Here is a 27465-nt window from a genome sequence, read left to right on the forward strand (position 1 = left end):
TCAACACGGATGATCTGGAAAGTTTTCCTGAAAGAAAAATCTTTCATTTAAGCACATTAAAATGGAGGCCAAGTCTTCTTTTGTAGCTTTATGTAAAATGAGATGAAATATTTGACATTCTGAGTGATTTGAATTGGCTCCTGCACCAAGTAAAGGATAATCAAGTGGCATTACACAAATTTTCTTGATGGAAACATTCTATTTAACCTCATGCAGTTTTTCCACTCCAAATAAATTAATAATTATAAAGAGAGACAAAACCCAGGCTTTTGCCTTTTCACCCAGTAATAGTGTAAGAACTACAAAACCCAGAAGTGATGAGAAAAGAGCTCTGGGACTTACAAAGCATGATAGAAATTTGTCTTAGAGCATTTAATTTTTTTTATACCCATTTATAAAAGCATTCAGCCTGAATGGGAAAGAGAAGGCTTTTTATGGCTTCAGGTGCAGGGATAGTTATCAGGATAGATGCCACAGGGAGCTGGGATGTTGGATGCAATTCCTGTGGTGTGGAGTCAGCTGACCTAATGCTGCCAAAAGGTCCCTGGGATGGCTGAACAGACTTTACAGTGGGCTGTTTGACAAGGGCAGCTTGTGACAGGATGTGGGAGAATGACTTTAAACTGACAGAGGGTGGGTTTAGATTAGATATTAGAAAGAAATTTTTTACTGTGAGGCTGGTGAGGCACTGGCAAAGGATTTCCTGTGGCTGCCCCATCCCTGGAAGGGTTCAAGGCCAGGCTGAATGGGGCTTGGAGCAAACTGGCCTAATGGGAGATGTGGCAGGGAGGTTGGAACTGGATGAGCTTTCAGGTCCCTTCCAACCCAAACCAGCCACAGTCCTATGATTCTGTTATTACATAACAGTTGTTACAATAAGTCTTACATTTTGAATTACATCTTTTACTAATCTGGACTGGCTAGTCCTGAAGTGTTCAGGTGCTTGCAGAAGGGAGAGTTCATACAAACCCCCAAAATCAGTGCTCCCTGCTGAGTGAGTCATTGCAGGATCCTGTGGCACACAGATAGGACATACGTGTGAAATTTTAAGCTTGGTGTCTTAACCCATGTTTTCTGTAGGCTGAGGATTTCCAGCTGAGGACTCTCTTGCACTAAAGTTGATAGTGAAAAGGCATTGACCCTTTTGGTACCAACTGCCAGGTCATCACTGAACCTGTTTTTAGCTGTGCCAGTGGATTGGTGCTGAGCCCAGCTCTGCAAGGCTGCTGGGAAGGCTGGGGGAGAGGTGGGGTGAAGAAAGTTTTGGAAACCAGGGCCAGCAGAAAGATCTCAACAATTCACTTGAGACTAGCAAAAATAAGTAGAGTTCCTGAGATTGAAAGATCCCTGTGCTTATGGGTGAAAAGTAAATGGATGTCAGAAAGATGGGAAGTGATTTTACAGAATGAAACATCTAACATTTACTTTTGAAATTATGACTTGATAAGACTGTGCAAAATTCACTATGATTAAAAGCATTGCAAAAGTGGAAAAGATTTTATATTTTTAAAGAGGCATAAGTCCATCAAATATAAAACTACTTTGCCCACACTTTCAAATTTTCTGCTGGGAAATAAATGTGATTGTCTCAACAGCATGAAAATGTGATAATTACTTAAATTTCAGTCATCTGACCATGTAAAAATGTACCAGTGCTTCATTCAGGTCAGACATGAAGCAAGCATCACATTCTGCTTAGTGTTTAGGTACTGCCTCTGTGTTGTCGTTCAAGAGATGCTCTGGTTTTATTGACCGAGCGTTTTCCCTGTAAGTCTGACAGAAGTAAAATAAATTTACAGAATTTGTCCCATTAAGTCCATTACCAGAGTAATGGGTGTTTTCTATTGTATTGCTGTGTGCACTACAAAATACAGATGCTGGAGTAACCCTATCCAGTTTTCTAAATATAATGTACATTGAAGGTATTTACCAAATGCTCAGGGTGATTTATATTGCCTTGAATATAGTACAGTGATCACGAATTTGATGATGCAAGAATGAAAATGGAAACACAGGGGGAAAGGAAGGACCATGAGGTAATCTGAAATATCTGCTGAGGAACCTGGTACTTTCTTTTGTTGAATCATAACTTTGAAGTGCAGCTATGGCTCCTGGCACAGTTTAAAGAACTGTGCTTAAAATTTTAACCAGTTTGCAGCTTACACTATATATTTGTAGAATTGCCTTTGTAAAGAACATGGGGAGTCTGTGCTCCAGCTCTGAAGGAAAATCAACTATAACTATATAGAAAACCCCTATACCTGACAGGTGTTCACAAGTCTGTTCTGAAATGTCTTGTGACAGGAACTTGACCATCTCTTAAACTGTATCCCTTACAGTGGCCATTTGGTCCTAAAAGTAGCTATTAAAAATATACATATAAAGCCATTCTGTGTGGCTAAAAATAAGGCATATTTTTGCTTTTCCTTCATCTTTGTCCTGTTTATAAGTCTTCCTATATTTGAAGGCTTAAAATGTCTGCTTCAGCCTTTTCTCTTCTAGACTAAGCAACTACCACTACTCCATCCTTTTTCTTGTATGTTCCTTATGATAAATCTCTTTAATGTGATAAATCTCTTTAATGTGATAAATCTCTTTTATGTCTTGATGGTCTCTACTGGCCTCTTTCTAGTCTGTAAGTCTCTTTTAGACAGGTGCTGGAGCCAGATACATCACTCCACCTCATGCCTTATTTTGCTGCTGAGCAGCATGGAGTAGTTAAGTTCTTCGTCTTCTATCCTATGATTCTCCAAACCTCTGATTCTATATGTGTGTTGGAGGTTAGGTGTCCTTCCTTTAGTTCTGGCTCACCTATGGAATTTTTACCCATCAATGGCTGGGAAAACCTGAATGCTGGTACTTAATGAGTGCTTGAGGAACTCAAAGAGTTCGGCTGGGCCCAGGGGGTAAGGGGGGCAAGGAAAAGGGAGAGTGGGGGCAGCTGGGTCTGGCTGGTTTCTTCAACTTCAGAGCAGAACAGTCGCTGGGAGTTGTTGCAGTTTGGAGAAGGGAATTTGCCATCATCCAGATGGAGCTGCTGCTTCTGCTGCTTTTTCCTTCTTCATTGGTGGCCTCTCACTCCCTGTCCTGCTGGGATGTGTGGCAGTGCCAGGCACCGCTGCAGAGCTGCTGATATACCTCAGCCACCAGCCCGGGATCTCAGCTCATCCCTGCTGTTCCAGCTGAGTGTTCCTCAGAACCCTGCAGGAGCACCAGGACTGACTGCCCGAGGGGTTTGTGAAGCAAAGCCTCTCCTCCATCCCTTCCTGTCTCAGCCGAGAAAGCTGTCATGGGTACCCTGGTTCTGTTTTGTTGTTAATTCTGTAGTTATTGTTGTTTGTTTGCCTTGTTATATGTACTAGTAAAGAACTGTTATTCCTATCCCCAGATCTCTGCCTGAGAGCCCCTTGATTTCAGAATTATAATAATTCGGAGGGAGGGGGTCTGCATCCTCATTCCAAGGGAGGCTCCTGCCCTCCCTAGCAGACACCTGTCTCCTAAACCAAGACTGTGATTCTCCTAAAGCATTTCTGAATGGCATTTGCTTTCCCTTAGTGCCACATTATGAAGTGTGCAGCTGCATTCTTCTGCAACTCCTATTGCTGCAGTGCAGTTGCACAGCTGATGGTTTGACCTTTTAAATTTAGGCATTCACTTTCTTCTTTCTGAGCACACACCTCTTCAGTCAGCCTCAGTGCATGAAATCTTACTGACTCAAGTTTCTATCTCCAATTTATCAAATGTATTAATGCCGAGAAATTCCCCAGACATAAGGCTCCTGCCTTGTGTCAGAAGGTGACCCCTACAAGATTCATTAGCATCAAACAAAATACTCATCTTTGGCCAGCTGAGGTATATGTATATCCTGGGGTATTCTTTGCAGCCTTTCACTTTTCTAATCAAATGTGCTTTTGAAAGATTGGCTCATCCTAGTAAATCTTCAATGACATGTTTATGTTGGATGTGTTCCCATCAAACAGCTTAAAGACTGTCAGGAAATAGCAAGCAGCATGGCATGTTTATAGGACAAGTTATGAGTATTCAGTGAATCATATTTTTGCTTAATTTTGCAACTGTTCATCTGGCTGAATCTGGCATTTAAAAATATGTCCTCTTCTACCTAGACAAAGCCTGGCTGAAGGCTTAATTATGGCTGAAATGGAGCTTTACAAGACCACAGGACTTTGAGCATAGTTGGTATAAGCTTTAGAAATAAAAGAAACAAGCCAAAAATGTATTTAAACAAAGTTTCAGAAAAAAAACCCCAAAAATATTAGCCAGTGACATGTTCATAACAGTACAGTTCATGAGGATAAAAATCCTGAGTTTTGAAATAAGATTTAACCTTGAGAAGCAGTTCTTGCCCAGCATGTATCTGCATGGCTGTGTTGGAGGTGGTGGAACCATGTTAATTTATACCAGCTGAAGAGCTGGTCCAGCATTTCATGGCCTTTGCAGTGTTACATGTTTCTACATGTTTCCTTTTAAAATAAATATTTGCAATTTCTCATAAATTTATTGCTGGGTGCAGTGTGCCAGAAAAACAGCCATGGAAACAAAGGTTCGCTATTAAATCATGGGAAAGCAAAGAGCAGTGGTGCTACATCCCAGACTTCCCCAAGTGCCAGCATGTTTCTACCACATCTATAGAAGCCCCTTCTCCTTGCATAGGAGCATCGTTCAGCCTCCGTGGCCCTTCAGTTTGTAGCTTCTCTACTGAGCCTTTTGCCTGTTCCTCATCCATAACCAAATATTCCTGAAGAATCTGTGACTGGCACCAAAGAACTGAAAGGGAGAAGACCCCACCATAGATTGTAATATGTATGTCAGTTTGTTTTGATATAAATGGACAGTATTTCCTGACTGCAATTCTCAGACCACTCAGAATTTTCATAGTGCCTATTTCATACAACCTGCAGGAGAGATGTGTCAGAGAAAGGCTGCTTACTGTACATATTGTCCACTCCAGTTAAGTGTAAAGTCTAATGAAGAACTCCATAACAGCTTCCTGCCTGGAACTCATTAATGCTTTTGAATAAGTCTGTTATGAGAAGTCTTGGGGGATCAGACTGTACAAATAGTGAAGAAGGAAATGGAGAAAAATGAACAAGAATGGTATTTGTCTAGTATAAAATGGAAAGTGCAACTTGTTTTGAATGGCACAGTTAGCTTGGTTTCATTAATTTTATGATCATCTAACTGGTATGTGGTCAGTAGAGGTCCCTCCAGCCTTTCTTAGGCATTCCTGTCGACAGCATTTTGAATTTTACAGTAACTAAACAAAAACAACGAGGAATTCAAATGTCTTAGTTGGTTATGGTGAGACAATGAGAAAAGGGGCTGCCTGTGCTCCAGTTTTATTTCCCCTCACCTCAGCAAAAATGCTGAGTCTCAGCTAAGTGAACTAGCCAACAGCAGAACTGTTGTTCCATGTGCTGGAGCTCTGTGTGAATGGAGGCAGCTTTACAAAAACATGGAAGTTGAGTTTCTGATATATCCACGGGCTTTGGTGAGGGTTTTCAGAGATAGGACACATTTCTGTGAATGTGTGGAACTGCTGTTGAAGTTACAGAGTTTACAACACTGGGATTGAAGAAGCAGATGTGATGGAAGGGAAGAAAAATACCACAGAGTAAAGGTAATTTTTGTGTTGTGTTACATTAAATTTAATCACCATTAAAGGGAAAATTAGTAGGCAGAAGCTGAAGGAAACAATTCTGCTCAGTTAGAAAGGGTCCTGAGCAACCTGGTCTAGTGGAAGGTGCTCCTGCCCAGGGCAGGGAGATGATCTTTAAAGTCTCTTCCAACTATGGTTTCAGCTATAATTCTAAGATTTTATCTTCTGAATAGGGAAAAATGTTCCCTATTCAGGCTTTTCTCAGTTTATACAGAACTTACCTATCTGGCAATTTCTGCTTTAAAAAAATAATTTCTGTTGAGTTTTTTTGTGGTCCAGAGTAGAAGAGAGAACAGAAAGCTTCAGCTATCCTGTGGGTGGAGGTCATACCCACCCCAAGCTGGTAGCTCAGCTAGTGTCTTCCTGCCAGCTGCAGCTCTCCCAGTGTTACAGTTAAAATTGAAATGGAAATTTTTGTTGGCCACAAGAGTTGTGCTTATTTTGAGGAGGGACTGTGTGCTAGATCACTCGTGTTCTGCTCTACCTGCTCATGGTTTGGATTATGGAAAGATTGGGATTTTTATATTCAGCTCCTGGTAGGAATGCAGACATTTCCGTACTTCCAGGGTTTGATAAATGATCATTGAAGAGGAGAACAGCTCAGCTAAAAAGTTCTTCTCTGTAGGACTTTATGTATAGTGCTTTGAAGGAGAGTCTTCGGGTGGGTGGATGGGAGGGGTCAAGATTCACCATTTATTATTCTAGATGGGAAATGAAGCTGCCACAGCAGTTTCTGCAGTTCTGTCACTCTAATGTTATAGAGCAGAGCTGCTTTTATTTCCTACATTAGAATCTCATTGTGGATTGGCTTTTAAATCTGTTATCTAATCTATAGAGTGGACTAAAATATATTTCTCTACATAAGAACTTACTTTTCCCATAGCTGTGAAATAAAAATAAAAGTTTGTTCATTCAAAAATGGGTAAAAATGCTGTTAAGTTCTTGACCCTCCTAAGGAGAGTAACTATGAGAATATCCTTTATCTGTGTGTTGCTTTTCATGCTTATAATGATGGATTTTGAAAGTTTTCACTTTTAGCAAATCGAAACTTAATTAGAGTGAACATGACAAATGATGGGAAATTGCATTTTTTTTTTTTTTCCTGACCTAATTATAAGCTCTCAAAGACTTCTGTGGAAGAATTAAATCATAAGCCTTCAGATTCTTTTTTTTCTTCTTAAAAAATGAGTGGGTTTGCAGATGCAGTTCAGTCTTTGCAGGAGCAGCTGAAATCAGATTTACCCATGCTACAGTGTGTATTGGCATTGTAACTGGACCACCAACATCTTTTTTAACAGGAACATTAGGAACAAAATAGATTTCATGCCAAGATTTGACTTTGAAAAGAGGAAAGTGATCATTATTTATTGTAGACTGGCTTGGATTTGAAAACATTTCTTTTATAGTCAGTTTTAGTTAATGCAGGTTGCTGAAGAAAGAAAATAACCTCCCTCACAGAGGAACACATGGGAAATAATAAGCTTATTAATTGAATGCATGAAACCTGCTCCCCTTTTCATGAAAAAAGGGCCTATGCTATGTTGAATAAAACTTTCCCCTTTGCATACTGATGTGTTCTCCACAAATTGATGTTGCTGCTTCATTAGGAAACCCAGCATTTGAAACTGCATGCTGGCAGTAGAACTCCTTTTGCTTACCTGTGGACCTGATTTTCTGAGTCTGAGAGAGTTTTCATCCTGTCAGTGAAAAATTCTTTTCCCAAGAGAAAGTTTCTTGAGAAAGTTTTTCTCTCAAGGAATATTTTTGTAAATAGTTCAAGGTTCTCAAAACAATATTGTACAGCTGTGTTGAGTGTGTTTTCCCTTGTTCCACCAATGGGACTAGAGAGGTGTTGTTCCCTTTACCAATCATGTTAAACCTGTATTGGAACACCTTATTAAAAGGGCTGCAATTCCTTCTGATGATCCTCTTTCTGCTGCTGCATTGAATCCAGGCTTCTTATTTCGTGTCCAACAGCAACACTTAACAAACTTGGCCAGAGGATTAAAAGAGCCAGCACTTGTTTGTAAGGAAAAAATGGAGAATCTGACGTTTTCGTAAGCTGGGGCAATTTTTCATGAGAGTGTTTTAGGGTGAACCTTTTATTTCTTGCAGTAACTGTGCATGGTGCAATGCAATAAATCACTTGAGTATGTTCAATTTCCAGTTTCACTGTATTTGACCCAAGTACAAATCAAAATCCACCATAGCTATGTCAGAAAGTACCTTATTTCCTTTTCCAAAGTGTTCCAGCTTAACTGTAGACTTTGTGAATATTTTTCATTCATTACAAGTGCATATCATCCAGTATTCATAGAATGCACTTTGTAGAAAATGTTAAGTAGACACTCAGAAAATTACTGTTGCAATATATTATATTTTTTTTATTGTTACAGTCATAGTATTGTCCTAATTCTGGTTTCTCTGACATGTCTGTAAACAGAGCTGCACTGTGCTCTTCCTACGCCACTGGCAGTGGAAGCAAAATGCACTAACAGACAGGAGGGTGTATGTGGAGGCGTTGAGACAAAGAGAGTGTTGTGTTTATAAACAAATAAACTGGGGGAAAATATATTTTAGTTTGTGACCAAACATAAGTAAACAAATAAATAAATTTCCTGAAAATGTTAAAAAAAAAAACAAAGGAGAAATAAAAAAGTTCTGGATTTTGCTAAGAAATAAATTTTGAGCAATGCTTTGGGATTTGGAAAACAAGCCATTTCACTTTATCCAAGCCAAGCATTTTTTCCCAGAGGTCTGTGAACTGGAGCACTCATCTGTGCTGTTAGGATGTAGCTGAAGTCCCAAATCAACTAACCCTTTCCATTCACTTCCAGAAGAACATTGTGGAGTTGGTCAGAGCCGTGTTTTGATGTGGTGGCCTGTGCTGCTGTGCAGTGACCTAACAGCCAGCTCAGTGTCTGAGACAGGGTCAGATTTCTCAGCCAGGTTATGGACCTGGCTCTCAGGTCCCTCTTGTTTCAGGTGAGTGACTTTGTGTAGGCTCTGAGTGCTGGGGAATGCAGGCTGGCTTTATTCATCCCGTACACATGGGACCTGTATTGTTCTCAAACTGTTGTGAAGCACATGTTTGAGAAGGCAGATTTCTTTTCTAGGAAATCACCTCAGTTGTCCGTGTGCTCAGACCCTGAGCTGAGTTTTTGCGCCTGCATATGTTGTACTAGCAAGGTGTACAACCAGCTCTTCTACTTTATATAGGTAACATCCCTTATTGGTTATTTTCATTTTGTCACCCTTCTGTTGCCCCAGTCCTGTTTTTCTGAGCAAGTGAAGGCTTTCCTGCCCATATTGATCAGTACATTGGGTCCCTCCCTGGACCTGGTGTAAATGCATCCTAGCCATCTTTATGAATCCCAGGCAGCTCTGATGATTTCTGGGCATGGCTGTTCTTTGTGCTGAGATTTGTTTAGCATGATGAGGCCAGAAGACATGTCAGTTAGGAACTTAGTGTTGAAAGTACTGTCAATCTCCAGTTCCTATAGCAATATCTCAATAATGAGATGGGCTATTACTATTTTTAAAAATAATCTATACAAATTAGCTGTACAGTATGCACAACTGGGATTTTTATGAAGCTTTCACTCCATTGCTGCACATCTTCCGTGGAAGGCTGAGAAAAAGTCTTGCTTGTTCTGAGTGTGCAAAAGGAGCCTGGTGTGGTGTGGGGATGTGGACTGTGATGAGCAGGAGGACTTCAGGAAATGAAAACAAAAACAAAGCAGCAGTGTACAGTAAGAGACATGAAGGAAAGAGCAGTGGTTCAACTTTTGAAAGCAGAGTGAGGAACATTGCTGGCAGCTTGTGAAGAGGTTGCCACCTTCCTTCCTCTGTGTCTGTGCCAGGGCACTGTGTCAGGTCACTGCTGCTGTTTGCACTGGGAGTCACTAGGACTCCTCCCACAGTGGTGGAATCCCTGGAAGTGCTCAAAGAAACCTGCAGGTGTGGTGCTTAGGGGTGTGGTTAAGTGGTGGGTTTGGCAGTCTGGTGTTAATGGTTGGACTTGGTCTTGGTTGTCTTTTTCAACCTTAGTGATTCTCCGATTCCTATGCCATTATCTTTCTGGTCCTCCTTAACACATTGGGTTGAATTCAGCAGGCTTGAGCAGAGCAGCGAGAGGCCAGATGGCATCACTGTTTGGGATATTTGATGGTTTGATTTTCCTTCTGTACTAGCGTAAAATAGGAGTAATGCCCTGGAAGTCAGCAGGCTGGCACAAGCTTAAAAGCAGCGTGATTCCTGTCTGTGTCTGTCTTCCAGCTCCATGTGGGTGCTTTGCCATAGGAAAAGGACAAGAAAAACGAGCCAGTATAATAGTTACTGGCTAAGAGTCCTGGAAACCTTCTGACTTCTGAATATTTTTTAAAGTATCATTAGTATCATTAGTTACTGCTATTCCACTTTGTCCATAACCATGTGAAATGGTTGAGGTTATTATAATACTCTTAGAAACATGATTCTGTGCTAAGTCAGGAAGATGTATGTGACTTAAATCTTCAGTAGATCTGGTTTGGATCAGAGGAGGGAGGTTAACAGAGCTGTATCTTCACTGAGCAACTGAAAGTGAAGTAAAACAGTCCTTGTGTGGCTGCAGCAGCTCGTGATTTACAGGGCTGGATTCACAGGGCTGCCCCTGCTGCCGAGAACGCACGCTCTCAACTGCTGTTGATTTTTGAATTAAAAAAATGCAGCTCTGTACACAGTTTACTTTCGTGCTAGATGGCAGGGAAATATAGGTAAGAGCCGTTAATCCCCAGCAGGCTGCTGGGCAGGCGAACAGACACAGATGACAAAATTTAATTGGAAACATGAGCCGTTTAACAGAAACCATATTTGTGATAATTGAGAGAGTAACATCTCCAAAAGGGAAATTCTGCAAAGAGAAACTGATTCAGAGGAGAAGTGGCCACTGGTAGGTGAGTGTGATTTTTCAAGCTCTCTTTAGGCTCGGAACTAATTTCTTAATAAGAACAAATAACATTAGGAGGAACTAACTAAATAAAAGATTTGTTTTCTCTGTGGGGGAGGGCTGTAAAGGTACTGTCAAAAGTTTGTCTTACAACTGTATTAGGATATGTGATAATACTTAATTTAGGTTCTTTACAAAAGGGCACAATTACTTTTATTTTTGTATCTGGAGTTTTCTTCTACCTTTGCATTATGAAGATATTACCACCCCCACCCACAATAACTGAAAGGACTTTAGTTTTACTTTTTTCCTTACTCCTGCATTTTTTTGTGTTTGAGGTTTTTCTAAGAATCAAACTTGGACAGCAAGTATTTTGCCAAAAGCAGAGGGAACCCTTAGTTACAAAATAGGGCTGTGTTTTTGCTAATGAAAAAGTATTGTGGACTTAATAAGGGAGAGCACATTGCAGCACACATTTTGGTTTGAACTGGAAGAGATTCTTTTTCTTCCTTCTTTTTCTTGAAACAGCAAGTAAATGTAAATTATACAGTAGGAGCTTGTTGCTGTTCTGCTGGGTAGAAAAAAACCTGGCTTTTATTTCATTGGAATTTCACTGATGTTGAAAATACTGATGTGTCTTTTTAATATTTTCAGTGTGAAATTCTTGATGTTTCATTACATAAACAATCTCATAGTAACTCTAATACCGGGTACTACTGTGTTGTTTTTTGGGTTGTTTCTGTGATTTTTTCCAGAGCCTGCAGACAGCACGGCTTTCCAGCCCACAGGAATGAATGAAAATGTCTCACCCTCTGTTCAAAGCTGCGGTACTGCTGTTCCTTGCAATAACTCCTCAGCCATCCCTCAGCCCAGCTCTGCTATTAAACCTTGGCGCAGCAAGTCCCTCAGTGCCAAGCACACAGCGACGTCTTCCATGTTATCCGTGAAGCAACCAGCACTGGAGCCTCCAAAGCCACCCTCAGAAATCACCAAAACAGCTCCCAACGGTCAGAAATCCATGCTGGAGAAACTAAAACTCTTCAACAGCAAAGGGGGCTCCAAAGCAGCAGGGACAACACTGGAGTGTCCGGGCTCTCGGGACAACAGCTGTGAAAAGCTGGAGACGCTTCTCACCTTTGAGGAGAGCGAAGAAATTGATGCCACCAATCAGAATGTCAACAACCTGGGATCGATGTCCAGCAGCCCCAAAATTGCACTCAAGGGAATTGCACAAAGGACTTTCAGCCGTGCACTGACTAATAAGAAAAGTTCTCCAAAGGGTAATGAGAAGGAAAAAGAGAAACAAAAAGAGAAAGAAAAGGATAAAAGTAAAGACATAACAAAGAGAACATCCATCACTGAGAAGCTGGACCTGAAGGAGGAACCTAAAGAACAGACAGCAGTAACAACAACAACAGAGATGCCAAAAAAGTCGTCCAAGATCACAAGCTTGATCCCTAAAGGAGGGAAGCTGAACAGTGCCAAGAAGGAGGCCTCTGCCCCTTTGCACAGTGGAATACCAAAACCAGGGACAAAAAACACCACAGGGAAATCCTCAAGTGCCCCTGTTCCTGCAAAGGAAGGCGAGAGGAGCCGTGGCGGGAAAGCCGGCTCAGGGCTCTCACATCAGAAGTCCCAGCTGGACAGCCATCATTCCAGCTCCTCCTCCAGCCTGGCTTCCTCTGAGGGGAAGGGCGTTGGGGGCCCCCACAGCAGTAGCAGCAGCCAGGCCGTGAACGGGCCTGCAGTGACAACCCACACCACAGGCAGCAACACCGTGAGTGTGCAGCTACCTCATCCTCAGCAGCAATACAGCCACCCCAACACCGCCACCGTCGCACCCTTCATGTACAGGTACAGGACACACCTCTGGGGGCTGGGGGAACGGGGTGCCCAGAAGGGTCATTCTGGACACGTGCAGGGGAGTGAAGCAGCAAGGTAAAGGCCACATCTTGGAGAAATTTCTTGCTTCAAGGCAATTAATGCATTTTCACAAAAACTGATGGCAAAGGCTGTATGAGAAGTTGTGATAGCAGGGGGAATAATGGTTGAATCCAACCCTGCTAGCAGGAAAGATGATAATCTGAACACCTCCTTGATGAGGTGCTTCTCTTCCAAAGGGTACAAGAACATGTATCACATTTGTTTTGTGCACCATAGCTTTGAAAGTTGTAGTAACTATGCCAGGACACATTCAGGGTCTTCATTATGGCTGATGGTGGTGGAGCTGCCTCATTATAAGCAGGAGTTGGAAATTTAAATTAAAAAAAACCCAAAAAACCCCAAAACCCAAAAAACTTTCATTTAAGTAAGACCACACAAGAAGTCTGTGGTTTTGTATGTGTTAACCCTGAGATAATGAAAAGAACAGGCAAATGAAGTCACAGGTAACCTTTGTCTAGTCTGTTTTCTATTTGAAGCACCTTCTGCTTGACAGTGGCAGTAGAGAATACATAGGGAAGTATCCTAGGGATAGTAGAGAAGTAATGAGGGAAATCAGTAGCAGAGATTCTTAAGGACACAGCATGACTGGGACAAGAAGTTTCTCAGTCAGAGGATAGGATTTTTGGTTTGGATAGCCATCTCGTGGGTGTTTTTGACACTGCTAAGCACTTTCATAGGAAGAGATTACAAGTGTTTGTAATCTCTTTATTATCCTCTTGCTGCTCATAATCTGAAAGAGCTTTCCCACCTCCTTTTAAGATGTATCCTTTCTAGGCTAAGGTGACCTAGCCTCTTTAGTTTCCACTTGTGGAGATTCTGTTCATGACCTTTGGTCATTTTTGTTGCCCTGTCCCATGGTTTTTTCAGCTCTACTGTACACATTGTAGCTTGGATCTCTTGGCAGATGTAGCATAAAAAATGGTCAGCCACATTTTTTAAATAGGAATGAATGTCAGTGGAATGAACCTGAAGGAGAGGGATGCCAAAGGCCTGTGTAGGAATGTAGAATGGGAAGAGCAACCCTCGGGTCTTCTGGCCCCTTTGAGAATTCTACCTGTGTGTATGGAATTAAATGCCAGGGACCTGGAAAGCAGAAATTTTTGGAGATGAGTTGTTAAGTTTATCACTACAGTGTTCATCTGGTATCACTACCTTCATTGTTCTTAGTATTGATCTTAGTCTGAACACAGATATCATCTAAAGTGTAAAAGTAGATTCAGTCCATACATTGTCTGTAACCTAAACATACTGATAAACTCCACACAGTATTTATTTGACCTTTTACCAAAATCAGGAATGAAACTGCCTATTGGCAGCTGGAAAATTGAAAAATAATGTTTACTTTTCAGCGCTGGAGAAAAAAAGGCCAAACTCTATAATCATGTTAGCTTTAAAAGAAAAGAGAAAAATCAGAACATACTGGTTTGCAAGGCAAACATAACACATTTTTATATTTGCTGTATTTGCTATCCAGACATTTTTTCAGTCTACAAAATGCACTAGTTAATGCATTGCAGTAGAAGGCTCAGGTGTTTTCTGACATCAGTTAAGGTTACTTTAATTTGTATTTTTCAGCTGCCTGTAGACTTTTTGTTTGGGTTTGATGGGGGTTTTTTTAAGTAAAAGACTTAAGAAATTGTCCTGCATTTTGTATAGGGTTGTCCCCGGCAGAAAGGGAGCTTCAGCAAAGTTTATTAGAGAAGCCCTGCCATTGAGTTAGGAGATGCAGAAAGGACCTCCTTGCTTTCTAAACTCCTCCTCAGAGAGGAGTTCTTGATGAAGCTGGATCCAGGCTTAGTACCAGACTTTGTCAACTTTGTTCATGTCTATATATGATTATATAGGTGTAGTTGAACTTCATATAATTCAACTGTCCGGTAGGATTAAGGATGGCAAACCAGATATATTTATATGAAAATAAGTGATTTATTTTGACAATGATTAGACTAATAGTTTTCAATCAGAATTATTTACTACACAGTAAGGATAGCTGTGATTACTAGTATAGATAATTCATTATTTTTGAAACAATATCAAAAGAATTATGTTAGAGTTATATTAAAAGCAATTATTCAGTAGAGATTGATGTTATTCACCCATACCAACGACTGCAGACACATCTCTTTTGCCTACTCACCAGGATGTCCCCACTCAAGGGAGGATTCTGCACGAACTCCAAGGAGGGATGTGTTAGAAGGCCTTGCCATTAAAGAGTGGGATTGGGCTTTTATAGTATGAAGTGATGGTCAGTCATGTGTCTTGGCCAGCTGTGTCAGCCCAGCATCTCTAGTTACCAGTGGTATCATTGTTGGTTCCTTTATCAGGTACTTTACCAAGTCTGCCACATCTTCACCTCCCTGTCAGGAGGTTGAACTTCAGGGTTGATGAGTCAGGCTGGTTTCAGCATTATTCAACACCAAAAGCAGCAAGAGGCCCCTTCTCCTTCTGCCACAGACAGCTCTGTAAATTGGACATTGTTCCAGTTGTTTTACCCCCACTCCAGGCAAAGCATCCTGCTACAAGAGTCAGGTGACATTAAGAGTATTGCAGTAGTAATTCCCCACTCTGTCTTCACTTTTTTACAGTACTTACCCTTGGGGCAGGAGAACTTCCAGCTGCCTGTTGGTTTGGTTCTATGAGCAAAAACGTAGCACAATTAGTAAAGTTAAATGAGTCACAGTATCTTACTCAAATTTAACAATAGATCCTTACATCACCTTTCATTATCTAGCAGCCATAATATCAGACAATAAATTGGAGTTTGAAGTTGGTTTTGCCCAATCATTTCTTTTAAAATGGAAGTGATGTTGAAGGGAACCTAGCATGAGTGTAACATGCCATCAGATGCTTCCTGCTTTATCTTCATGCAATACAAACTTTTTAGGAGAGGATCAGATTAGCCACAACTGATGTTATTGATAATTAAAACACATCTGGAAATCCAAGTGTTTTAAGACCCCATCTGATGAGCTGTGAAGCCTATCTTTGACTATGAATTTTTTATTTTTTACAGCTGAGTGCTTGTTTCCATTTCCAGGACATAATTCAACATGGGACTAATGAATTATGTAAAATCAGTCTGCTGGTCTGTTCTGGAGAGTGGGACAGAGTGGCTGAGGGCAGGTGCACTCATCTTGTTGTTATACTTGAGATACTTTGGATGGAGAGTGGCTGCACATTCCTGTTTTGTTTTGCTTTCCAGATCTCAGACAGACAATGAAGGGAACGTAACAGCCGAGGCCAGCACAGGAGGGTTCAGCATGGATTCTGCTCTTTATGTCAAAACTGCCCAGCCTGCTGTCGAGGACCTCTCAGGTATGTTTTGCAGCATGACCCGTTACTGGCTGTGATCTGGTTAAATAAGAATGGGCTAGAGCAAGTTGATTTTATTCCTAATGCTTTAGTTCTTAATAACTATATTTCTTTCAGCTCTGCAGCAATGAAAACTGGGTGTCAGTAATTTGAACTCTAGGTGCTTAAGTTCAGCACAAGTGTGCTCCCCAAATCTCTTGAAATCACCAGGAATTTTGCCTGCTTTAAGTTTGTCTAGGAGATGTGCGTAATTTTTTAAGATTTAACTACTATAAGGAACCTAAGTATTCCCAAGAATTTAATATGCATTGTTTAGTTTTAAAAACTTCATTTCAGAGCTTAAAGAAGAGGCTGTGTTCGTTTCCTTGATGTTTTGGGTTGGAGGAATCTCAGTATCACTCACATGAATCTGATCAATTTGAGAAATAGCCTTCGCAGCAATAGGGCACCAAAATTCAGCTACACTCCATTGTGTCCAGCATACAGAAGCAGAAGCTGGTTGTAGCTAAAATATGAGCAGTTTAAATTAGAAAGTACCTGGTATATTTATCTAGAATTCCTGCTACTGTAAGAAGTATGTTCTAGTTAGCAAAAAAAATTAAAGTTATCAATATAACAAAGGGATTTTCAGCAACCATATTCTCTTAGAATCTGTTAGATTCTACTAATGTGATCTAAAATGTGTTTTTAAAGTCTCAGTCTAAACTCTTCCTGTCCCTATTTCAGCATATCTATGACTTTGCATACTGTGTGCTATTGCAGGATGTCTCATTTGTAGGATATCTCAGGTTTTTTCCATCTACTTAGTCTTGGTGTCCCCCAGTTTAATGTGGGGTTTGAAACCAAATGCCCTCCTTGGAAAAGTGATGTGGCTAAAAGTTTCATAATGAGATTAACTTTATTCTGTATTGCCTATTCTATCAATGCTGCCTTTATACCTGTGTGCTGATGGCAAAGGTGAGAAGCAGAGTCACTGGTGAGGAAGAGGGCTGCAGGAATGCCTAAATGAACATATCTGTGTGTACAATTTATACATAGGTGGATGAAGTACTTAAAAAGCAGGTAAAAGGCACAAGGGATAAAATCCTTGAGAACATTTTTGTGTTCGTTTTTAAATATAAGAGTTGCAAGTAAGAAACGCAGTGTCCAGCTGCTTAAACTTTTTCAGCATTACCTCTTAATCATCATATTGGCTGGGCTGGATGTATTTCAGCCTGCAAACTGAGAAGTGTTTCTAGATCACAAAAGGTCTTTGGTATTTAATGACAGATATTATGTAAGTAAAACTATTACTCAGCTATGTAAGAATATGTAAGTTTTGGGATCCTGAGGCAGAAGACAGCTGACAACCTCAAACAAGGGAGATGCCAACCCCAGCTGTGCACAGTCAGACCAGACAGCAGCATCCATGAACGGGCCTTGGGGGAAACAGAGCAAACTAAACAAAATAGTCCCTCACCCCAAGTGTATTAGAAGAAATAAGGCACAGATATCTTCTCTTCCTGCATAGCAGCTATTGATGCTGTTAATTTAAAAGCACATGTGAAACAAAAGAGAGCATAGGTAGGGAAAAATGGAAGCAGAATTGTTTAAGAATGCTGCCTTCTCACGAGGAGCTAAGTCAGAATTAAGCTCTAGGGGCCAACTACCCAATATCTGTCTTTTAAGTATAGTTACAATTCAAGCAGTGGAATGTAATTTAAGTAAAAATTTGGTATCAATTTAAGCATGAGTGATCTCAGAAGAAATTGATTTAGTTTGTCTCTTGTGTGTTTTCTTAAGAAGTTACCTACCATTGTCTTAACATCGGTGAAATGATCTGTAAAAGAGCACCGTGACATTTGTTAAGCTAAAGTCTTATAAATATTTGATGTTTTTTACTACAAAAATTTGTAGATCCATGAGTATAGAAAATGTTTGCTGTTCCAGAGACCCACTGGCTGAAGTAATCGGTCTTGTTAGGTGGATGTTTTCAGTCCAGCCAGCCCATAATTGTTTGACCCTCTGGCTTAAGTGAATTGTAACTCAGGGAGATGATTTCCCAGAGAGTAGAGACTGATTAAAAGAAAAATGCCCTCATGGGCACTAAGCACTTTGGTCAGTAGTTTGTAGCACTGCTGCTTTGTAGGCAACAGTGAGTGAGTGGGTTTTTCTGTGCCACCAACCTGGCATCTTTTAGAAACATTAAATTTAAAGCAGAGAATGTAGAAAGTTCCAACAGCTTTTTTTGTCTGGTTCTTCTCACTTCTGATGTGTGTAATATATAGATATCCATCTAAACTAGCAATTGTGTGGGTGCCCAGCATCCTGGCAGCTCAAAAATGCATCACTTTTACAGAGAAGGCTGATATAAAATGTGAAAAGTTTTACATTTACTGTAGTATTTTCTTCAGTCACGAGTTGTAAACCTTTTAGACTGAAATAATTTCCTTCTGTGCTCAACAGAAGCTTTGTGACAGTTTTTTGTTCCAGCTTTCAGCTTACAAAGAATATGCCAGCACTACTAGAAATTCACTTCTCTTCAGCCTCTTAGAGGATTTAACTCTGTGATGTTCAGCTGAGGTAGCAGCCAAAGCTTTTCTGAAATGACAGCTGACAGCACGTAAATAAATTATGCTGAAGCACTAATTAAATTATTAATTTGATAAAATGAAATTATGCTCAGGCAGTAAGAAGACTTTTTTTTTTGTGTACATAAACTCTTCTTTTAAAGAGCAGGACATGAATGTGTTTTTGAACAAAGTATTGAAAGAAGAGGATTTCTCAGTGCTGTGAAAACTAAGCCATCCCCCAACTTCATGTCATGTAGCACATTTTAGGAATAGTAACTGTGTCGTGATGTTGACATGCAAAACCTTCTTCTTATTTTACCTGAAACATCACTCATCATAGAACACCCACCCAGTCAGCACTGTTTAGTTTATGGAAAGCTGTTACTGTAGGACAAAGAAGATCTAGCGAAAACACAACATTGGAGAAATTGCTTGTGTCAGGTTAATGTTAATTGTGTCAATATATTGGATGGAAAGGGTGGTATTGATGGAGTGTATATGCTAATGAGGTTGAAAGTTAACCTTTAATTTAAATTGGGAAATTACATGGGAAATGACATGCAACATCTCAAAGGCAGCCTGTGCAATGAGGGTAATGCTGCAGAGCTCATTTCAGTCAGGATGTGATGATGGCAGGTGCCTGCCAAGGGGGAATGAAATCTCAAGCCTAACCAGCTTAGAAAGTCAGAAAAAAGTGCATTTGAGTCAGATTCAGGCATAGGTTGCAGCTCAGTTCTGTGCTGTTCCCTGCCTGGTCTTTACTCAAGGGTTATTTTCCCTGTAGGAGAGGATCCAGAGACTCGGCGGTTGAGAACTGTGAAAAACATCGCTGACCTTCGGCAGAACCTGGAGGAAACCATGTCCAGTTTGCGGGGAACCCAGGTCACCCACAGGTAAGGACATCTCGGTGTTCGTAAAAAAATGGAAACCACTCTGCTCTTACTTCACATCTATTACACCTGGCTGGGTTGCATCCTTAGAAAAATGATTAACACTGACAATGGGAGATACTGATCTTGTAATTTTTGTCTTCAATGCACAGAATTTGAACAATGTTGGCTGGTTATCGAGAGGTATGAGGAGGAATTGATGGGATGGGATTTGTATTGACTCAGAGGTCAAGAATAATCACTTGTTAAATGTGTGAGGTGATGTTTGAATATAAGTTACAGTTTAAAATGTTTCTTCTTACTGTTGAGTAACTTCTCATTACTCTCTCCCCCTATATGTAATATTTTGTTTAAATAAGAGGTGAACTGAGCTTGACCCACATTATCAAATGCGTAACTTAAATTCCTGACCAAACTTTGGACAAACAAATTTTTTTAATATTGTTAGTCATCCCCTGAATGTAACAGCTTTTTCTTTGTAAAACAGAATTTGGAAATCTTCAGCAATATTTAAAATATGCTGCAAATAAACCAAGATTAGTATTACATCTAAACACTGTGTGAGTTAGATCTTTTCAGTGTTGAACAGGAAGTTTGGGAGAATAAGCTGTTTGGCTGCTTATGACGTTAGGGTCCTACCTAGTGCTTGGTGCCTTATGTACCCCAGCCCTAAATGGGTTTATTGGGGGTAACTTTTTTGCTTTGCATCTGAAACTGAAGCTGAGCTTGCAAAGATGAATTCCCAAAGCTATTTTTCTTTGGAAATTTCAATTAATGTGACATCCCTTCATGGTTTTATTACTATAACCAGAGAATACGAAGGTTTTTGCAGCTTACATGTAACGTTACATTGAGAATGGTACAGTGCTGTTTATTTTTACTAATATCCACAGTAAATAAGAAAGTGGAACTTAGTTGAGCAGGGAAACAAAAGAGGAGTTTGTGTGGGTAAGAGAAGATGCAGCTATGGATTAGCTGCAAATAAATTAGCTGCAACTCAGTGATGAGTATTCAGGGTATAGCCTTGCAATCTGTACACATCGCTTGAAAACTCATGGTGTAGTCCCATTTTTAGGGTTCCATATATAAATATTATCAATATTTTTTAAAATATACATAACTCACGAATATATGAGTAATTTATTGCTTTTTCTGATTTGGGTTTGAACACCTTCAAAGTAAGTCATAGTTCACTACTGGCTTGTTAATTTGCAAATTATATTTTGAAAAAAAATTTTTTTTTTTTTTGGCCCTTCTTACTTTTTTCATTTAATTCTCTCCATGGTGTAGAAATAGCTTATGTCTTGCTGCTGGGCCAAGATATGTCCAGAGTTAGAATTTTCATGAATGCGGGCAATAAAAAGAAATACATCAGAAAAATGGTACTTCAGCAGGTTTTTCTTAAGTCAGCATATTATCCTATTCCCTTCCTGTTGTATGTGCTTGAAGATGAGAAAGATACGCTTTGATATTGTGGATAATCCATTAAAAAGCTCCTGCTTAAGTCTTCTCACATCTATGTAGAGCACCTGGTGGCATGGGTGCAAGAGTCTCTTTGGGAACATGGGGGAAAGACCTGAAAAGTGAAAAGAAAGGATCTCCCCAAGTGTTGTAGCAGTAAATTGTTAGTTATTGATTACTATAACCAGAGAATACGAAGTTACATACAATCAGTAACTTGCTGAGAGTTCAGAGCCTTGGAAGCACCTGAAATCTCACAGCATTCCATGTAAGAGCCACATTTGATCCAGTGCATCTGATGCCTTGGAGTGATGCCTAGAACAGAGGCTAGACAAGATTAAGAGACTAAAGTGGGTATTTATTAAGGGCCTTCAAACAGGTACCCCTTGGGCAGTCAGAAGTCTTCCAGAGGCTACACACAAGATGGACGATGGTCACAAGTTTTTAGACAATTATAAGTTTGGTCCATTAACATACTGGGGGTTAGTTCTCTAATTACAGATTCAGTGTATGTGAAGTCATATACCCCCAGTTTGCTCTCCCCCCAGTTCACCTTGTTTATACTTTTGGGGCCTGAGGCAGAAGGCTGTCCTTGAGTTTCAGGCCTCGATTGTTTTGTCTGACCAAATGTGGAGACAGTTAACTAACACTCTATATGGTGTTTAGAGTTGTACACTAAAGCAGTACAGGATTTGAAACATATAAAAGCTAAAGTCCTAAGGCATCACATCTCTCCTTTCAAGCACATTGGAGACCACATTTGACACCAACGTCACCACTGAGATCAGCGGGCGCAGCATCCTCAGCCTGACGGGCCGGCCAACGCCGCTGTCCTGGAGACTGGGCCAGTCCAGCCCGCGGCTGCAGGCCGGCGACGCGCCGTCCATGGGGAACGGGTACCCCCCCCGGGGGAACGCCAGCCGCTTCATCAGCACCGAGCCTGGTGCCGGGCGCTACCTGTACTCAGCACCGCTGCGGCGGCAGCTGGCCACACGCGGCAGCAGCGTCTGCCACGTGGACATCACCGACAAGGCTGGCGACGACATCGACCTCGAGGGCATCACCATGGATGCCTCCGGATACATGAGCGATGGCGACGTGCTGGGCAAGAACATCAGGGCTGACGACATCACCAGTGGGTGAGTTAATGCCTCTCTTTATGTGATTCTTCCATTCTGTTTATAACCCTGTATTTCCATGATTATTTTGAAAAATAGAACCAAACACCAAAGATATTCTATTCATTTTAATAAGCCTTTGGAGAGACAGCTCATTATCACAGAGGGATTTAAACAAAATTCAAGTTTGTAAGTGCACATTAAGAAAATATCCCCTAGATATTAAGATATCTAGAATGTGATTAAATGTTTTCCTGAGTCAAGATTCATCGTGATTGTAACATTCATTGGTGCCCACAAGATGGAGGAAGTGAGGCACATTTTGTACTTATCTGAACTCTTTTGCTCCCTGAACTTTCAGGAGCCAGTTCACTGGAAAGAAATGAGTTTGCATCTCTGTGTTAGATAAAATACTGGTATGTGTTACAAAACGTTTAAAGAGCAAGTCAGTGTGCAGTGATATCAAGTGACAGACAATTATTAACAAGGTTTTACATCAACATTTTACCTCTGCCTTGAGTGGGAAAAGTATTTGTTCTTTGCTCCAATGTCAGTATTCAATGCATCTACTTTCAGTTCTTACTATAAAAGTAATTTTTTCTTAGCTCAAATACCTTAGCATTGGATTGATTTAAAAAATTAACTTTGAGATTTAAATTATTTGGTGGGGTTTTTTGTTGTTGTTTTTCTTTGTTTTATTTTGGAGGTTTTTTTGGTTGGTTGGTTGGTTTTTTGTTTGTTTGGGGATATTTGGGAGTTTTTTTGTTTTTTTTTTTTTTAGCTTCTTTGTTTGTTTGTTTGGGGGTTTATTGGTTTGGTTTGGTTTTTTTTTTTTTTTTTGTGGCAGCCCTGTCTGGCCTTCTTGCACCACCCTTTGCTTTTCTGTAATTTTTTTTATTGGTGACTGGTTAGGGCAAATTTGGGAGAAAACCTCCGAATGCAGTTCCGTCCAGAAAGCAAATTCAAACAGCCCCTCCCCCACCTGGTTTGGGAAAAAGATTTCCTTGGGGAAAAGTGGAAAAAACTGTTTATTTAACAGAAATTGAATATTAAACAATAAAACCTCTCAGTGTTTGAAGGGATGGCAAATCCAAAAAAGTCCTTTTTATGAGGTGTAGCTCAGCTTGCTCAGTCTCTTATCAGTCCCTCTGACGCTGGAAAGTTCTGAGGCCCAGGCCCTGGTGGTCCACAGGCATGAGCTCCTGGGGTTTGTCTGGGTTTTCAGTCCAGAGCAAGTTTGAACTGTTCTAAGAAAAAGGAAAAAATACAGTCTGGGGAACTGCTCTGCCTCGGCTAGCTAAAAACTAAAAGCAAAGGAGAGCTCTGTCCCACTGTCTGTCTGTGCTGCAGACACAGTCCAGAGAAACATGCAGGGGAGTGAGTGCAGTTTCTTCAAACAAACTGCACATTTCCTCTTCCCTCCACTTCACTCTTGGAACCAATCTTAAAGGTGTAGAACTTAATATGTAACATAAACTGAACAGGCGATTGGGGATTCCAGTCTGCCCAGGACAGTGACATTTCTAGTTGCATTGGCTTTTTTTTGAAATATGTAGTGTCTCTTACTGGAATCCAGCTGCTTCTTTGTCATTAATTGAACCAGTTCAGTTGCACCATCTGGAAGCCTCCATTAATTATGTCTCTTATGAATATTTGGATATTTTCTCATTTCTTGAGAAGTAAGACACCTTCTTTTTAATTTAACTTAATTTTCATTAGGGAAGCATATAGTAGTTGATGCAAAAATCAGTGTAAAATTCTGTTTCTGATGAAACACCAGTAGCTGTTGCTGCATTAATAATGCATCAAATCACTAAAGCACCTTGTGTTTTCCTCATATAAATCAACTAACACCTGGAATTTGTAATGTTGATTGTAGTAACAGTTACTGCTTTTCCCATGGACTTTGAATTATATTTAAATTTGTGGCTGTAGTTTTGGTCTGGAAGTGAGGAAATTAAATTCTAAGTAGCACTGTGGTTTCCATAAAACACCTTGAGTGGTAGTTGAGAATTACACCTGCCAGAACTGCCAGCTCAGCCTTCTGTTGCTCAGAGAGGAGCCCCAGTCTTTGCAGACCTTTACGTATTGTATAAAATTCAGATACCAGGTTGAGGAAAAGGAAAAAATAGAAAAGCTGTCAAATTTATGAATTATATAGCCAGAGAAATCCCTACCTTCACTCATCACTGTGTATAATTTCCTTTTCTATGTCTGGTCATCCTGCAGGGTAAAAATTGGGAGTCTCTATAGTCGGAAAGTACAAGAGTGGTGTTTAGATTCTGGGTAAGAAAATGGTTTTGCCAGTTGGTATCTCTGTCACCAAAGCAGTGAGTTATATACCAAGAATGATAAACATAGCAGAAGAGTCATATCCTCCACCCCACCTCACTTCTGCCCTTGAGCATTGGGACGTCTTTAACTGAGTATCTGACTCTTTTTTCCCCACTAGTTTTTAAAGGAGTGAGATACTTTTCACATTTTACTCATGTAGTAGCCACATACTGATAATTTAAGGTTCTTAGGACAAGAAATGTGAACAAATATATTTTTCTTTTCCACATCTCTTGCCTTTAATTACAGAAGTGTTTCGCCAGATAGTGTGAGTTGGTTTATCAATTCATATAGCACTGTTGGAGTCATTGGCTAAGTTCCAAAGACAGAATTGGTATTGTAGGTGAATCCATTGTTGGAAAGATGCAGTTCCATATCCAGGTTTTGAACAGGGTTTGGAGATGGGCAGTTTTGGAGTCCTCTTCTTGCTGCACTCATGGGCATTTGGAAGGAGAGAGTTGCTGCAAGCAGCCCCACAATTCTGGGGTTGCAGTCTGTGGAGAGTAATCATGTGAGTGGATTCCTTGAGAAGGGAATATTGCAGTATTAAATTGCAATAGCAGCATTCCAATATTAAACGAGAAGGATAAAAAAATAAGGTTGTTATCTTTGGTGATCCCTAATGACACTGGGTTGCCATCTCCAGTGTGAACAGATGTTTGGTAGCCTGTTCTATAAGTTATGTTCCCCAAAGTCTGTTTAATTCAAATAGTAAGAAAAAATAGGATGGTATTGTGTTTTTGTGGGAGAGGAATAATAAACTGCTTAGAAATCAGAGAAGTTGCTTGTAAGGAAAGCATCTGTGTGACATGCTGCAGGAACAAATCACCAAGATCAGTGGTAGGGAAAACAGGCTCAACATTTCCAGAAGCCTAGCTACACTATGTACAGAGCAGCACAAGAGGATATTTAGAGCATGAATAGCTCTTTATTAGCTGGTATATGTTTCACTTTGTCATTTTTCAGAATTGTCACAATCCTAGAGTCTGAAAACCTTGGAGCTGTGTTTTCATTGGCAAACTGATAAGGAAGGAAGCCAAAATATTTGTTTCAGCCAAAATAATTCCAATAGCCAAGAAAAACTAGTTTGGCCCTGTGATCCTGGTGCTTTCTCTGAAATGTCCTGGGTCATGGGAAGTTTTGTTTGGCCTCCCTTAATGAGTCTGCTCAAGCAGAGCTCTGGCAGACACCGGGATTGCTTTCCTAGGGTTAAGACAGGGTATCCAAAGGCACAGAGAACAGCTCTTAAACTAAGCAAGTCTCCAGGGGGTGGATCAAAGGTAAGAAGTTCCCTTTTCACAGGGTCTAAAACATAACCCAGTGATGAAGCAACAGGAGTAAGATTTGTGTGAGCCCTGGGAATTGAGCCCCCAGCCCACTCCTTTTGGTGGCTCGCTGAGCTGGAGGCTCAGAGCCTCAGTGGAAGGTGTACCAGAATTGTCACACCTCTCTATCCTAAAGATTGTCCCAGATGGGAATGTTAATTCTCATGGACTTCTTGCATTTGTTCAGAAGGTTTTTGTCCTTCAGTCCTTCAGTCTCTTTCTGGCTACTAACATGCGCATTCCTACCTTTTTTTGTCTCCTTAGCCCCAGTTTTCTTTAATGAGATGTAGAGTTAATTTCCTTTTTATCTTTTATTGGAATGCAGCAAGAGGGCTGTTGGTCCCCAAAAAGAAAAAAGCCTTTTATAATTATTTTCATTTAATTAATCATCTGTCCCTGTTTTCATTACCATAAGTGTGCAGCTTTCTATGCAGAATTAACAGCGTGGATATGCTGATTAGTGCTGATCACAGGTTTTCGCAGAAAATGGCTTTGGGTATGCAGACACACCTTTGTCAAAATCATTTGTTGCAGAAGCATGGCTGTTCCAGCTGTGTTACAGCAATGGTCAAGGCATTGTGCTAAAATTCTCCTTGCAGCCACCTCCTGTGGGTGCAGTGGTTGTTGTTGGGGAATACATTTTACAGTTTTATTTATCTCCCCATATTTGATGATTTGGTGGTGATATATTCCCATTCCACATCTCTGTTTCCACAACTTCTTAATATGTTTGCATACACAATCCTCATGGGGTTATGATTGCTTCTTGTTTATTCAAACCTTTATGCTCCCTGAGGATTGTTTTAGAAGCACTGGAAGCAGTTGAATTTGGAACATGCATGAAGGATGCTAAAAGGGCGAACAGGCCACTTTGGACTGGGCAGTCAGATTTTGCCCCTGCTTTTGCCCAAGTATCAAACTCACCTAAAAGCACCGTGCCCTTCTTGGACCAAAACTGTCATTGAAAGAGAGTTCTGAAGTAGGCTCACATTTAGGAGTTACATCTGTTGGGGAGCAAAAAAGAGCTGAAACAGGACTGATTGCGCTGAATGTTGAAGTGTAGTTGGTATTTGTAGGATTCTTGCAGCTGTTTCTTGGTTTTGTGCTATTTACCAGTCAGATAATGATACAGTTTCTTCAGATGTCAGGGTCACAGGTGGTATAGCAGACCTCCTCTAGGGCTGAGGTTTCACAGGAGGAGGAGGAGGAGGATTCTGCAGCTTGCTGCTAATGAGAATTTGTTATTGGTAACAGAAAGTGAGAGAAACCCTTTCCTTTTAAGCTGTCTGCAGAAGGAGTAGTTGCTGTTCCAGGTAACTTGTGGCTGGCTGGAAATCAGGAGTGCCTGAGCTAATCCTGGGCTGAGTGAGAATGGGTGCCCTGTGCATTGATTCAATGCTCGGTATATAGGCTTTTCTGACCTATTTCTTTCCTTAGTTATTACCACTGTATTTTTTCTATACACTTTGAGTTAAAGTGTATTAGTCATTTACTGGACACTGCTCTTTAAATAATATGGTTTTAGTGATAAGGTTTCAGCTAAATTCAGTGGATGGGTGAAACTGCATTCCTTTTATGGCTCTAGCACTTCAACATGACTAAGACTCATTAGAAGGTTGGTTTTATTTTTCTTCTGTGTTTGAGCAGTGTTCATTTGAACTGCTTTTCATCTCACTAGGGCTGGCTATTTCTATACTGTGATCTTTTCAACATTACAGAATAGTATTTATATATGGTAAATGGATAATTAACAAAAATAATGAAGGGGTCAGGCAAGCAAACTCAAAACTGACTTTCCTGAAAAGAGATAAAGAAACATTCACTTCTGACTTTATAGCAAATAAGGTTGCAACTGAGTTTGGATTTAAAGTCAGAGACTACTTGGTGCTGTAAAAATGAAAATAAAAAATTATGGCAGTGTTTAA

The 27465-nt window shown here is 40.4% G+C and overlaps 1 protein-coding gene across 5 annotated transcripts in view; it reads left to right on the top strand.

The window, feature by feature from the left end:
- Nucleotides 1-27465, top strand: part of NAV2 (neuron navigator 2) — a 204813-nt gene that overhangs the window by 93552 nt on the left and 83796 nt on the right. For all 5 annotated transcript variants that reach the window (XM_086893008.1, XM_086893010.1, XM_086893011.1 and 2 more), the window contains 4 exons: nt 11360-12458; nt 15751-15863; nt 19197-19305; nt 21507-21902. In XM_086893008.1, the coding sequence (XP_086749134.1) occupies nt 11360-12458; nt 15751-15863; nt 19197-19305; nt 21507-21902 (1717 nt within the window). The remainder of the gene's footprint in view (nt 1-11359; nt 12459-15750; nt 15864-19196; nt 19306-21506; nt 21903-27465) is intronic.

This window comes from Cyanistes caeruleus, chromosome 6 (genome assembly GCF_971803275.1).
Source record: "Cyanistes caeruleus chromosome 6, bCyaCae1.hap1.1, whole genome shotgun sequence".
NCBI lineage: Eukaryota > Metazoa > Chordata > Aves > Passeriformes > Paridae > Cyanistes > Cyanistes caeruleus.